At 41.0% G+C, this 13364-nt stretch overlaps 1 protein-coding gene across 1 annotated transcript in view; it reads left to right on the forward strand.

The window, feature by feature from the left end:
- LOC102430041 (Golgi pH regulator) overlaps positions 1 to 12028 on the forward strand; it is a 22436-nt gene extending 10408 nt beyond the window's left edge. The window contains exons 2-4 of the mRNA XM_006099626.3: positions 7239 to 7298; positions 8672 to 8775; positions 11947 to 12028. Coding sequence (XP_006099688.1) covers positions 7239 to 7298; positions 8672 to 8775; positions 11947 to 12028 — 246 coding nt within the window. The remainder of the gene's footprint in view (positions 1 to 7238; positions 7299 to 8671; positions 8776 to 11946) is intronic.
- Positions 12029 to 13364: the final 1336 nt, after the last annotated feature.

The raw sequence follows: 13364 nt of genomic DNA on the forward strand, positions 1-13364 counted from the left end.
CTCGTAATAATTTATAATATCCAAAGTCTCCCTGGGTAGTCTAGAGGTATTTTCTCCCTAATCTGTTCACCCCTTTTCTTCTCTGTCTGGATTCATATTTCGAAACTGCTTTCTCATACCTCCTTGTTTCTTTACCCTACATACAAAACTCCACACTTGGGTCACTGCTGTAGTTTGTCCATTATTCATTCAGGGCCTGAGGGCTGATGTAGAAAATCATGCAGTTGTGCAGCTTGCCAGTGCCATGAGTTTATGGACACTGAATCGTGGTGTGTTTTTCTTGACCTCAATTAGCTACTTGTTCCATTCCCCTCATAATTTCTCTGAGTCTCTATCTCTCTCTTCCAAGTCCTTTTTTTCCACCCTCACCTCTGGTACTCTTAGTGGATGACCTTACCTCCTACTTTATCAATAAGAGTGAGGTCGAAGGTGTGATCGCCTTCTACTTCCTCCCTCTTAACCAGGCAGTTACCTATATCCACAGCCATTCCCCACTCCTGTCTTCCACGTCAGAGAGTCAGGTGCTCCCTACACCCACTGAAGACCATTTTCTCCACCTGTGCCTCTGATCGTGGAGCAGCTGATTGTGAAATGGTTAAAACAGGGGTCCTCAAACTTTTTAAACAGGGGGCCAGTTCACTGTCCCTCAGACCGTTGGAGGGCCGGACTATAGTTTTAAAAAAATATGAACAAATTCCTATGAACACTGCACATATCTTATTTTGAAGTAAAAAAACAAATGTTTTCGGCGGGCCGCATGTGGCCCGCGGGCCGTAGTTTGAGGACCCCTGGGTTAAAAGCACACGCTTTTAGACTCTGTCACACAGACTTCAGATTGAATCCTGATTCTGACACCTTTTGTAAATGGATTAACTTCTGTAAGACTCAACTTTCTCTGAAATGAGGACAAACCTGCCTTATCAGGTTTTCCTGATGTAATGGCTTTACAACACTAAGCACTTAGAGTTCCTGGAATATACTAAATGATCAATAAAGGATAGCTACTGCTAACGATAAATTAATAACATCATCAACTCGGCCCGTTACCAGAAAGGGGACCTGGCCTGAGCAGGTCTGCCTGGGCCCACAGGGTGGTGTGCGGGTTCTGGACTTTGTGCAGGGAACATTTCCCAGCCCGAGTCCAGGTGAAATTTGGAGGATGTTCATTAAAGCTGGGACAGTGGAACAGGAAGGGCTGGGGAAGTGAGCTCACTAAGACGTCCTTGGACAGGTTCGGGGGTTTGCTCAGGGTGGACCGCCACTGCCCGTTTCTGCCCTGGTTACAAGCCTTGGGGGTCCCTTAGTTTAGGCCAGTGATGGCGAACCTATGACACACGTGTCAGAGGTGACACGCGAACTCATTTTTTTGGTTGATTTTTCTTTGTTAAATGGCATTTAAACATATAAAATAAATATCAAAAATATAAGTCTTTGTTTTACTAGGGTTGCAAAGATCAAAAAATTTCTATATGTGACACGGCACCAGAGTTAAGTTAGGGTTTTTCAAAATGCTGACACGCCGAGCTCAAAAGGTTCACCATCACTGGTTTAGGAGATGCATGCCTCTAGGGGGAGAGGGGGAGTTAAGGTGCAGGCGTGCTCCTGGGAGAGAGTGTGTGCACTAGACCTTTGGTTTGAGGGGTTTTAAAGTCTGGGCATTTAGGGGAGGATCTCAATAGACTGTTCACCAGCTTTATGCTGATGAACCAAAATGAGGTTTGTTCTCTTAACTTTATCTGTCCTTGGTTGTGGTTGGCAAGTGGCACTAATTGAATTTCTGATATCTGTCTCCCTGAGTAAGGTGATTTAAGCTATTTACCCTCTCGTTGGGGAGAAGTACAACCCATCCATATATATAAAAGCCTAAGTGACCAAAGGACCAGTGGACTGGTCGCTATGATGCGCACTGACCACCAGGGGGCAGATGCTCAATGCAGGAGCTGCCCCCTGGTGGTCAGTGCGCTCCCACAGGGGGAGCAACACTCAGCCAGAAGTCGGGCTAAGCTGTCAGTCGGACATCCCCCAAGGACTCCCAGACTGCAAGAGGGCGCACACTGGGCGGAGGGGACCTCCCCCCTCCCCCCCAAGTGCACAAATTTTGTGATCCGGGCCTCTAGTTTACTCATAAGTGTCCCTGGTTTAGGGAAGACAGGATTTACTAAATGGCTGCAAACTGCTGTTTAACTGTCTGTCTGTTTCCCTATTCTGCTTGTCCTTGCTACTGGCCTGTCTCAGTCCTCCGTGTCCCATCAGTTCCTTCTGTTTGTTATCCTCCTGGCTGTGAACTTTCTCTTACCCCGCTCTCTTCTCTAGGCTCCTACCTAATGTTTTCTCTCATCCAAGGCTCTCCCTTGGGTGATCTGTGCTTATGGTCTTTGTCGCCTCATCCCGGCCTGCTAGTTTGGTTCCTGCCTCCATCTCACTATTCAGTCTGTTTTCCTTAAGGTCAGCACTGACCTCCGAGTTCCCGAATCCTGTGAACACTTTCCAGTCCTGCTTCATTGAATACGTCTTCAAACTCTATTCCTTGGGTTTGAGGATACCACACCCTCCTGGTGGCAGTTGTTCCTCTGACCGCTCCTCTCCTTCTTCCTGGTCTCTTTCCATCCCTGCCCTCCAGTGCCTTCTTGTCATATTGCTCCCTCCCTCTACATACTCTTCCTGGTGGCTTCACTGCTTTGGTGGTTTCAACTCAGGTGTATCTCAGCCCTGCGCTCACACTCTGTCCTTTATGTTGACCTGGATGGCCCTTAGGCACTTAGCGTGTCTAAAAGTGAACTGCTCATCTTCCCATCCCCCACCCCCATTCCCAAACCTTTTCTTCCTCCAATCTTCTTTGTGTAAATTGGGCGCCTCACTCATCCTTGATTCCTCCCTGCCAATTTTACCTTCTAAGTGCTCCTTAAATCTGTTGCCTCCTCTCCACCAGTGTCTTAATTCAGATCTTTATCAGCTCTCTTCTGCAACAACCTCCTGTAGGTTTCTCTTTCTACAGTGTTGTTTCTTTCAAATGTATCTTCAGTGTAGCCACCACAGTGCTCCATATAAGACCAACCGAGCCGTGTCTTTTTCCCACTGAAATGACTCCTCATCACCTATAGACTATAATCCAAGGTCCTTAGGGTGGCCTTCAGGGCCTCTCTTGCCTCATGTTAACCACTTCGTTCTTTGAACTTTGCTTTCCAGCCATACCAAACCATGTGTCGTTCCCAGTATATGTCTTACTGTGTCTTACCTCTGTGTCTTTAATCGTGCTCTTTGCTCTCTGGAAAGAAAGCCCTGTCCTCCTGCCCCCACCACCTGGCTTTTGCCTGCCTAATCCTTTTTCATCCTTTAGCAGAGTGATTTTTTAAATATTTTAGGAGTGATGGAAAACTTTGAATATGTGGTGAATACCTGAGAACCTCTCTTTGGAGAAAATGCATATAATCCCCAAATTTGCACATGATATCAGGTTTTTAACCCAAATTAAAACCTCCTTCAGTTAAGGTATTATCTTCTCCAGGAAAATCTGTCCTAACCCACTACAGACTGGTCTGGTCTCCCTTTTTCATATTCTTTTACCATTCCATGTGCATATTTCCCTCACTGCATGTCCGATGTTACATTAAAATTACTGATTTAGTGTATTTGCCACTATATTTTGAGCTCCTTGAAGGTAATGACTATCTTGCTCATCTTTGTATCACCAGGACCTTGCACAGCACATGGGAATTATTACACACAAAAATTAAGGTTGAATATTTCTAAAGAACAAACCGGCATTTAGCAAACATAGCAAACATTTATGGAGAGCCTGCTATGTGCATGCATTGTGCTGGGTACTGAGGATTCACAAGACAAACATGATCCTTGTCCTCACCGAACTTACAACCTAATATCTAAAAAAAAGTGTGTGTGTCTGTATGTACTTATTTTTTACTATGTGCAGTAAAAGAGCATGCTTCCACCTCTTCCCATCTCTTCTGTCATTCCTCCCCTCTATCACCAGCTTTTAGTTAGTTATATTCTACTAGAGGCCTGGTGCACAAAATTCGTGCACTTGGGGGGGGGGTCCCTCAGCCCGGCCTTTGCCCTCTCGCAGTCCGGGACCCCTCACTCCTTTCCACCCACCTGCTCGCTGCTCCTTAGCACCGCCACAGAGGTGGGAGAGGTCCCTGCCACTGCTGCTATGCTCGCCAGCCATGAGCCCAGCTTCTGGCTGAGCAGTGCTCCCCCTGTGGGAGCGCACTGACTACCAGGGGGCAGCTTCTGAATTGAGTGTCTGCCCCCTGGTCAGTGTGCATCATAGCAACTGGTCGTTCCGCTGTTCGGTCGATTTGCATATTAGGGTTTTATTATGTAGGATTATGATTTTAGTTCTAGTATTTCTATGTTTAAATATCCTTTGTACTTTTATATATCTTTATATAACTTTATACCCTTAGATGTTCTTTTACATCTATTAGTTGACTTATCAGTTTTAATATTCTTTGGACTCATGTTATGAAAGATAAGTTAATCAGTACATTGAAGCGACTTCATATCTTCTCTCCCCTTATGTTTATCCAGCATTAATAGTGACATTATTTCTAAGTTGTTTTTTTACATTTTTTTTTACTTATTTTTAAGTTGTTTTCTACATGGGTCTGTGTTTTTAAAAATTTACCCTTGCCTTTAGTCTTTTTTTCTGTGGTTTTCTAGTCATTTTGTAGTTGACTGAAATTCCCTAGTTTTTCTTTTACTCCCCCTTTCCCTGTTCAAACTTTGTGCCTCACTGTCTCTGAGTAAAAGTAGCAAGAATATTAACAGCAACATTTATTGGGTACTTAGTGTGTGCCTGGTGCATTTATTATTTGTTTTTCTTTTTCTTCTTTTTAATTTAGCTTATACAACTTTATCATCAATAAGTGTTTGATTTTTTAAAAAATTTCTCCCATCCCTGCTCTTCCCTCCCCTTTGGCAACCATCAGCTTGTTCTCTATAACTATGCGTCTGTTTCTGTTTTGTTTGTTCATTTGTTTCGTTTAGATTCCACATGTAAGTGAAATCATGGCCTTGCCTCCTTCTTCCTGGTCTCTTTCCATTCCTGCCCTCTAGTGTCTTCTTGTCATATTGCTCCCTCACTCCACATGTACTAGTAGGTGAAATCATATGGTATTTGTCTCTGTCTGACTTTTTATCTTAGCATAATACCCTTTAGGTCCATCCATGTTGCAAATGGCAAGATTTCATTCTTTTTCTTGTTGAGTAATATGAGAGATCGAGAGAGATTATCTTTATCCATTTATCTATTGATAGATACGTAGTTTACTTCCATATTTTGGCTATTACTGGTAATGCTACAATGAACATAGGGCTACATGTATCTTAAAGAATTAGTGTTTTTGTTTTCTTCAAGAAGTGAAATTGCTGGGTCGTATGGCAGCTCTACTTTTTATTTTTTGAGGACTCTCCATACTGTTTTCCATAGTGGCTGCACCCATGTACAATCCCACCGCAGTGCATGAGGGTTCCCTTTTTTCCACATCCTCAACAACACTGTCGTTTCTTGATTTATTGATGGTAATCATTCTGATAGGTGTAAGCTGGTATCCCATTGTGGTTTTAATTTGCATTTCTCTGATGATAGTGATGTTGAGCATGTTTTCATATGTCTATTGGCCATCTGTATGTACTCTTGGGATAAATGTCTATTCAGGTCCTTTACCATTTTTTAATTGGATTGTGTGGGGTTTTTGGTATTAGATTTTATAAGTGCCTTATATATTTTGCACATTAACCTAATTGGGTGTATCCTATCCCATTGGTATGATATCTTTTCATTTTGTTGATAATTTCCTTCACTGTGCAAAACTTTTTAGTTTGGTATTTTGATGTTTTGTTGAGAGTTTTTTTAAATCATAAATGGATATTGAATAAAAATGTATGTATTTAAATTAAACATGGAAAAAGTGTATGGTAAGTGCTTTGATAGGGGAAGTAGGGGTAGAATAGGGATCGTATAAAAAGAACAATTTGTTTTTATTTGAGAGGAGGCCTTCCAGAGGTATGTGGAGACCTGGAGGGTACGTAGGAGGGGACTGGAGAGAGTCTGCAAAGGTCTTGATATGAAGCAGTGTTGTGTCTAAGAGCCAAAGGCAGCTCCATGTGGCTGAAGCTAGGACTTTGGTGGGTAGGAGCAGCACAGCAAGAGGAGGAGGAGTCTCCGTTAAACTGTGCCCAAGAGTTCACCCTTGCTCCTCAATTCATTGGGAGGCATAAAGAATTTTACTCTTCAATAAAGTTCCTAGCCAGTATAAGAAAGGAGGAGTGTGCCAGAGAGAGAGAGAGAGAGAGAGAGAGAGAGTGTGTGTGTGTGTGTGTGTGTGTGTGTGGAAGGTTCTATTTACTAGTGGAAAACAAACCAGCTTCCGAGCACTGAACAGAGCTGCCATGTGGCTACTGCCTCTGATGAACCAAACCGACAGAGTGGTATCATGCAATCGCTTGGATTTACACTGAGATGGAAACCACGTCATATGGATTAGGAGGATGGTACAGAAGCTAAGAAGGCCCCACGAAGGAAAACATAAAAAATATCACTCTTTCTACTACTTTTCTTGGTCTTTTTTTTTAAATCTTAACTTCTTTCCCATGAAGTTGTTTGTTATTGTTTTTTAAATACTTGCAAACAGGGATCATCTGTAAAACAGCCAGTTTCACTGACTTTTTTTTTTATTTGCTAACGTCTCTGGCTCATAAAAGGATTATCATTAAGATTACAGGAAAGCCCGACCGGTGTGGCTCAGTGGTTGAGCATTGACCTATGAACCAGGAGGTCACAGTTCGATCCCTGTCAGGGCACATGCCCAGATTGCGGGTTCATTCCCAGTGAGGGTAAGGGGGGAGGGTGCAGGAGACAGCCAATCAATGATTCTCTCTCATCATTGATGTTTCTATCTCTCTCTCTTTCCCTTCCTCTCTGAAATCAATAAAATATATTTTTAAAAGAAAACTTAAAAAAAAGATTACAGGAAAAACACATAATTTAATTTTTGTCTAACTTAAAACACATTCTAAAACATGGGTAATTTCAAAGATTGAAGAGTATTTTAATATCTACTAATGTTGAGGATTTCAGTAAATAGATCTTTTATGAGTAGATCTCATCTTTAATATCTGAAATAAACTATTTAGCAGACCTTTTATCATAAAATACTGTACATAAGGCATTTATCAAAAGATATGTATACTGACTTTCTATCTTTTTCCTTCAGATACTTTTCTTTGGATTTGGGTGGCTTTTCTTCATGCGCCAACTGTTTAAGGACTACGAGGTGAGAAGAGATCATTTTGATGATGCTAATATTGTATGAATTTAAATTGTTTTAAAATGGGGCAGAAAGAATACATCCATTTAAAAAAGGTCATGTTAAATAAACCAGACAGAGAAAGGTAAAAAAAAAAAAAAAAAGAAAGAAAGAAAGTCATGTTCACTTCCAAGACAGAAGTTTTTGTCAAATGAGTCCTATGTAATTCTTAACTTGGAGAATATGATTAGGCTTAGTTGGGGTTTTTTTGTTGGTTTTTTGTTTTGTTTTGTTTTGTTTTGTTTAAGCAAGTCATGTATATAGCCAAGAAGCCAGGAACAAGAAATGCCATGCCTTGGTGACATTAGTGTGCACACCAAAAGCAAACAGTTATTCTTTGGGAAAGAACTATAATACATCGTCTGTAAATTATATTGTGTGTTCACCACCCGAAATCTACTTCTGTCACTGTTTATCCCCCTTTACCCTCTCCTACCTACCCCACCCCCCTTTTCTCTGGTAATCATCATACTGCTGTCTGTATCTATGAGGGTGGTGTGTGTGTGTGTGTGTGTGTGTGTGTGTGTGTGTGTGTGTTGTGTGGTTTTTTTATTGCTTAATCCCTTTATCTATTTCACCCAGCCCCCCAACCCCTCTCCCCTCCGACAGCTGTCAGTTGTTCTCTGTATCTATGAGTCTGTTTCTGTTTTGTTTGTTTATTTATTTTGGTCATTAGATTCCACAAATAAGTGAAATCATATATTCGTCTTTCTCTGCTGACTTAACTCACTTAGCATAGTGCTCTCCAGGTCCACCTATGCTGTCGCAAAGAGTAAGATTTCCTTTTTATGGCTGAGTACTATCCCACTGTGTAAATGTTCCACAGTTTTTTATCCACTCATCTACTGATGGGCACTTTGGCTGCTTCCAAATCTTGCCTATTATAAATAGTGCTGCAATGAACATAGGTGTGCATATATTCTTTCCAATTAGTGTTTTGTGTTTCTTCAGATATATTCCCAGAAGTGGGATCACTGGGTCAAAAAGGAGTTCCATTTTTAATTTTTTTAAATTTATCTTCATTGTTGAAAGTATTACAGTTGTCCCCCTTCCCCCCACCCCATTGACCCCCTGTACCCTGCTCCCATCCCCTCTCCCAGGCCTTCACTGCACTATAATTTTTTGAGGAAACTCCATACTGTTTTCCACGTGGTACACCAATCTGCATTCTTATTACCTACTTTCATCTATTTCTTTAGCTCTAGGCAAGTTACTTTTGTGGCCCTCTTTCTAATGACTTGAGAATTTCTTCAAAATAAGTTTTCTGGCTTATAACCAGATTATCAATTCAGCATTTCAAACAAGAGAATGACCCTTAGTCTCTGCTTGGCTTTTAACAGGTACGTCAGTATGTCGTACAGGTGATCTTCTCGGTGACTTTTGCATTTTCTTGCACCATGTTTGAGCTCATCATCTTTGAAATCTTAGGCGTGCTGAATAGCAGGTGAGTAGGGTATTAACTGGCTCTCCTCTTGAAGAGACCTGTGTGATTTTCTTTGCAGTAAATTACTGTCTTGGATCCCATAGCTGAAAAAGTCCACCATGTGGGTAGTTCAGTCTCAGTGCTATAACAACACCAAATATGGGTGTCAGCCACCTAGTAACTGGTTTGACAAAGATTGTGAAATAGCAGGGAAAAGTCTGACCATTAGCTCCGAGATATTAATTGAGAATAAGTTCCTAAGAGCCTCATCCTACTGAGGCTTCACTCCGAGAAGTTTTACTTTTTCTCAGCTGTTCTCTGACTGAATTCCCGTAATGGCCTTCCACATGGTGCTGGTGACTGAAAAACCTCTACTTGAGAAGATCAGAATTCCTCCAAGTTAGTTAAGGGTTTTTTTATTTTTTTTTAATATACATTTTTATTGATTTCAGAGAGGGAGAGGGAGAGAGAGATAGAAACATCAATGATGAGAGAGAATCATGGATCGGCTGCCTCCTGCACACCCCCCACTGTGGATTGAGCCCGAAACCCAGGCATGTGTTGAGTACGGAGGCAGCCATCAATGTTCCACTCTCACACAAATGTTTCTCTCTCCCTCTCCCTTCTTCTCTCTCTAGAAATCTATTTAAAATTCTTTACAAAAATAAAAGAATGACTGGAAACAAGATTGAAAATAAAGGTGGGATGTTTTTGGCTGCAATGCTACAAATTAATTCATCCTTAGAGAACTTAGATCTGTGTGCCTGTGGTCTGGGAATGCAGAGTGTGATAGCACTTGCTACAGTCCTAACTCAAAACCAAACAATTAAAGGAATAAACCTAAACCGACCTGGACTGAAAGAGTCCACAGTATACAGGACTCACATGTCTGAAAGGGGCTTCTGTCTAGGGTATATAAAAAGTTCTTACAACTCAGTAATAAAAGGGCAAATAACACAACTGAAAAATGGACAAAGGATCTGGCTAGGTCTTTCTCCAAATAAGATGAAGTGGCCAATAAGCACATGAAAGGATACTCCGCAGCAGATCAAAGAAATGACAATTTGCTATCACTTGACACCCACCAGGATGGCTATAATCAAAAAGACAGTAATGCCCTAGACAGGATGCTCAGTGGTTAGAGCATTGGCCTGTGGACTGATGAGTCTCAGATTCAGTTCTGATCAAGTGTGCGTATTTCAATTGCAGGCTCAATCCCTGGCACTGGTCAGGGGGTGCACATGGGAGGCAACCAATCTATGTTTCTCTGTCTGTCTCTTCCCTCCCTCTCTAAAAAAATCAATGGAAAAAGTATCCTCGGATGAGGATTAACACACAAAAAAAAGACAGTAACAAGTGTAGACAAAGCTACGGAGAAATTGGAACCCTCATACACTGCAGGGAGAATTAAAATGGTGCAGCCACTTTGGAAAACAGTGGTAGTCCTTAAAAAATTAAATACAGAGTTATCATATGACCCAGTAGTTCCACTCCTAGGTATTTAATAAAAATAAAAGCATATGTTCACACTAAAACTTATACACAAATGTCCGTAGCATCACGTTTATAATAGCTAAAAAGAAGAACCCAAATGCCCACAACTAATGAATGGATAAACAAAATGGTTTATCTGTACAATGGAATGAAAATTATCCAGCCATAAAAAGAAATGAAGTATTGATAGATGCTACAGTATGGATAAACCTTGAAAAATTATGCTAAGTGGCCCTGGCTGGTATTCTCAGTGGTTAGAGTGTTGGCCTGTGCACCGAAGGGTCTCAGGTTCAATTCCTGTCAAGGGCACATCCCTGGGTTGCAGGTTCAATCCCCAGCCCCAGTCGGAATGCAAGTGGAAGGCAACCAACTGACGTGTCTCATCAGTGTTTCTCTCTCCCCCTCCCTCCCTTCTACTCTCTGAAAAAAAATCAATGGAAAGAATATCCTCCGGGTGAGGATCAACAAAACAAACAAACAAACAAAAATTATGCTAAGTGAAGGAAACCAGTCACTAAAGACCTCATATTACATGATTCCATTTCTAATAAATGTTCAGAATAGCAAATCGGTATGGACAGAAAGTTTCCTGGGGCTGGAAAGGTGGTTAGAAAGGGTAGTGACTGCTAATGGGTATAGGACAGTGGTTCTCAACCTTCTGGCCCTTTAAATACAGTTCCTCATGTTGTGACCCAACCATAAAATTATTTTTGTTGCTACTTCATAACTGTAATGTTGCTACTGTAATGAATCGTAATGTAAATATCTGATATGCAGGATGGTCTTAGGCGACCCCTGTGAAAGGGTCGTTCAACTGCCAAAGGGGTTGCGACCCACAGGTTGAGAACCGCTGGTATAGGATTTCCTTGCACAGTGTTGAAAATGCTTGAAATTAATTGTGATGGTCACACAATTCTCTGAAGATACTAAAACCCATTGAATTGTACACTATTTTTTTTTCTTAAATTTATTTTTAAATATATTTTTATTGATTGCAGAGAGGAAGGGAGAAAGAGAGAGAAATAGAAACATCAATGATGAGAAAGAATCATTGATCGGTTGCCTCCTGCACATACCACAGTGGGGATCGAGCTCGCAACCCAGGCATGTGCCCTGACTAGGAATTGAACTGTGACTTTTTGGTTTATGGTCAATGCTCAACCTCTGAGCCACACCGGCTGGGCGAATCGTACACTTTAAATGGTGAATTATATCTCAATAAAATGATTATAAAAATTCTAAAATATTTTAATAAATAAAATATTTAGGTGCAATAATAAAGTCATACAAATCAGATGTGTAGTTCTGTACCCACAAGGTACAGACCACACATCACTATTACAATTTTTTTAATTCTCATATTAGAATAAGACTCCCAGTGGTGAGTGAAACAATAGTCATTGTGCCAGTAATAATATATGTTCATATATATTATTATACATTGTCTATGACTATAACTAGAACACTAACATTCTCATTTTAATAAGTGAAATGTTAAGAGGTTAAGATGATTATATATATACCTTCTGGAACTTTTTTTTCTTCTCTCTATAAATGAGCAGGTAGTAACAGCCTAGTTGACTAGCTAGATGGGTATATTCAGTATTGAGTTCAAAGAGCAAGAGATCCTTGGAAGACTAACGAGAATGACAGCTGCTGCCCTTCCCTCCTAGTGACGGGCTTTGCCGTGTCTTGCAGCTCCCGTTACTTCCACTGGAAACTGAACCTGTGCGTCATTCTCCTGATCCTGGTCTTCCTGGTGCCTTTCTACATCGGCTAGTGCCTTTCTACATCGGCTATTTTATTGTGAGCAACATCCGCCTGTGTGAGTGTTTGACCCTCAGGAGCTGTTGTTTGGGGCCACCTCACACACAGCATCTTAAAGGGTTGGCACAAAATAAATATTGAATAAACGGTTAGGTTATTTGTCCTGCCATAGATCTGGTTCTGGTTCTATCAGATCATCTCCCATAACTCAGCCCACAGCTTAATTTCAGCCAAATTTCTCTTAAAGTGGTAAGGATGCTTTCTCTAAAAATAACATTGTTCCATCGCTCATTTGCCAAGTGAACAAGCCAGCCAAATATGAATTAGTGTTATCCCATAGCTTTTCAGTAGAGCAAGCTCTTTAGCTCGTATCTATTTAACCTTAGTCTTGTCTCCTCTTTCTCAGTGCACAAACAGCGACTGCTTTTTTCCTGTCTCTTATGGCTGACTTTTATGTATTTCTTCTGGAAACTAGGAGATCCATTTCCCATTCTCAGCCCAAAACACGGTGAGTGTGTATGTGTTGGGGGGAGAAGAGGAATGGGTTGTTTATAATTATCTGATACTGAAAAAAAATATTTTTTAAAAACTTCTGGTTGTGAGAAATATAGCAAATTAAGTCTCTAAAAGTTTTCTGGTTTTGAACCAAATTGTCCCTTCATCCTAGGAGGTGTCACATGCTGGTTTTTGGAACAGACTTCTTTCATTTCAGAATAGGAGTTTTTGACCTTAGAGTAGTGAATAAACTTCAAGGGAGTAAGGAGTGGACAAAGGTGTCTTTAACTTCAGTGTTCTGATACTATATGTAGATTATGGGAATATATTTGTATGTGTATTTGGAGGTGGGATGTCCATAAGCTTTTACCAGATTCCCAAAAGGGTCTGTGACCCAAAAGGACACTGCTAAAGTGAGGCTAAAGAGTCTCTTCAGGGGGTATATGGATTTGGGGAAAGAGCAGTGAATAAAACACAATTTAGTGAAAATAGAAAATTTTCTAAGAAACAGTATCTCTCTTCACACAAGAAAGCTCATTTTAAATCCAGGAACAGGTCATGAACAGTCCTAATTTCTCTGCTAAAAACAAACAAAAATGTCTTGACTAACAAATTCTTCCAGAACTACTTCACAAATACATATACAGATCTGTCTAAAATCAATTAGCCCACCTGTAATAAACATACTAGGGCTTTCATACTGGAGCTTTTAAACTATATATATATAGCCATAGCCAGTAGCTCAGTGGTTAGAGCGTCAGCCTGCAGATGGAAGGGTCCTGGGTTCGATTCCGGTCAAGGGCACATGCCCAGGTTGCAGGCTCGATCCCCAGTAGTGGGTGTGCAGGAGGCAG

This window comes from Myotis lucifugus, unplaced genomic scaffold, assembly GCF_000147115.1.
Source record: "Myotis lucifugus unplaced genomic scaffold, Myoluc2.0 scaffold_279, whole genome shotgun sequence".
Taxonomy (NCBI): domain Eukaryota; kingdom Metazoa; phylum Chordata; class Mammalia; order Chiroptera; family Vespertilionidae; genus Myotis; species Myotis lucifugus.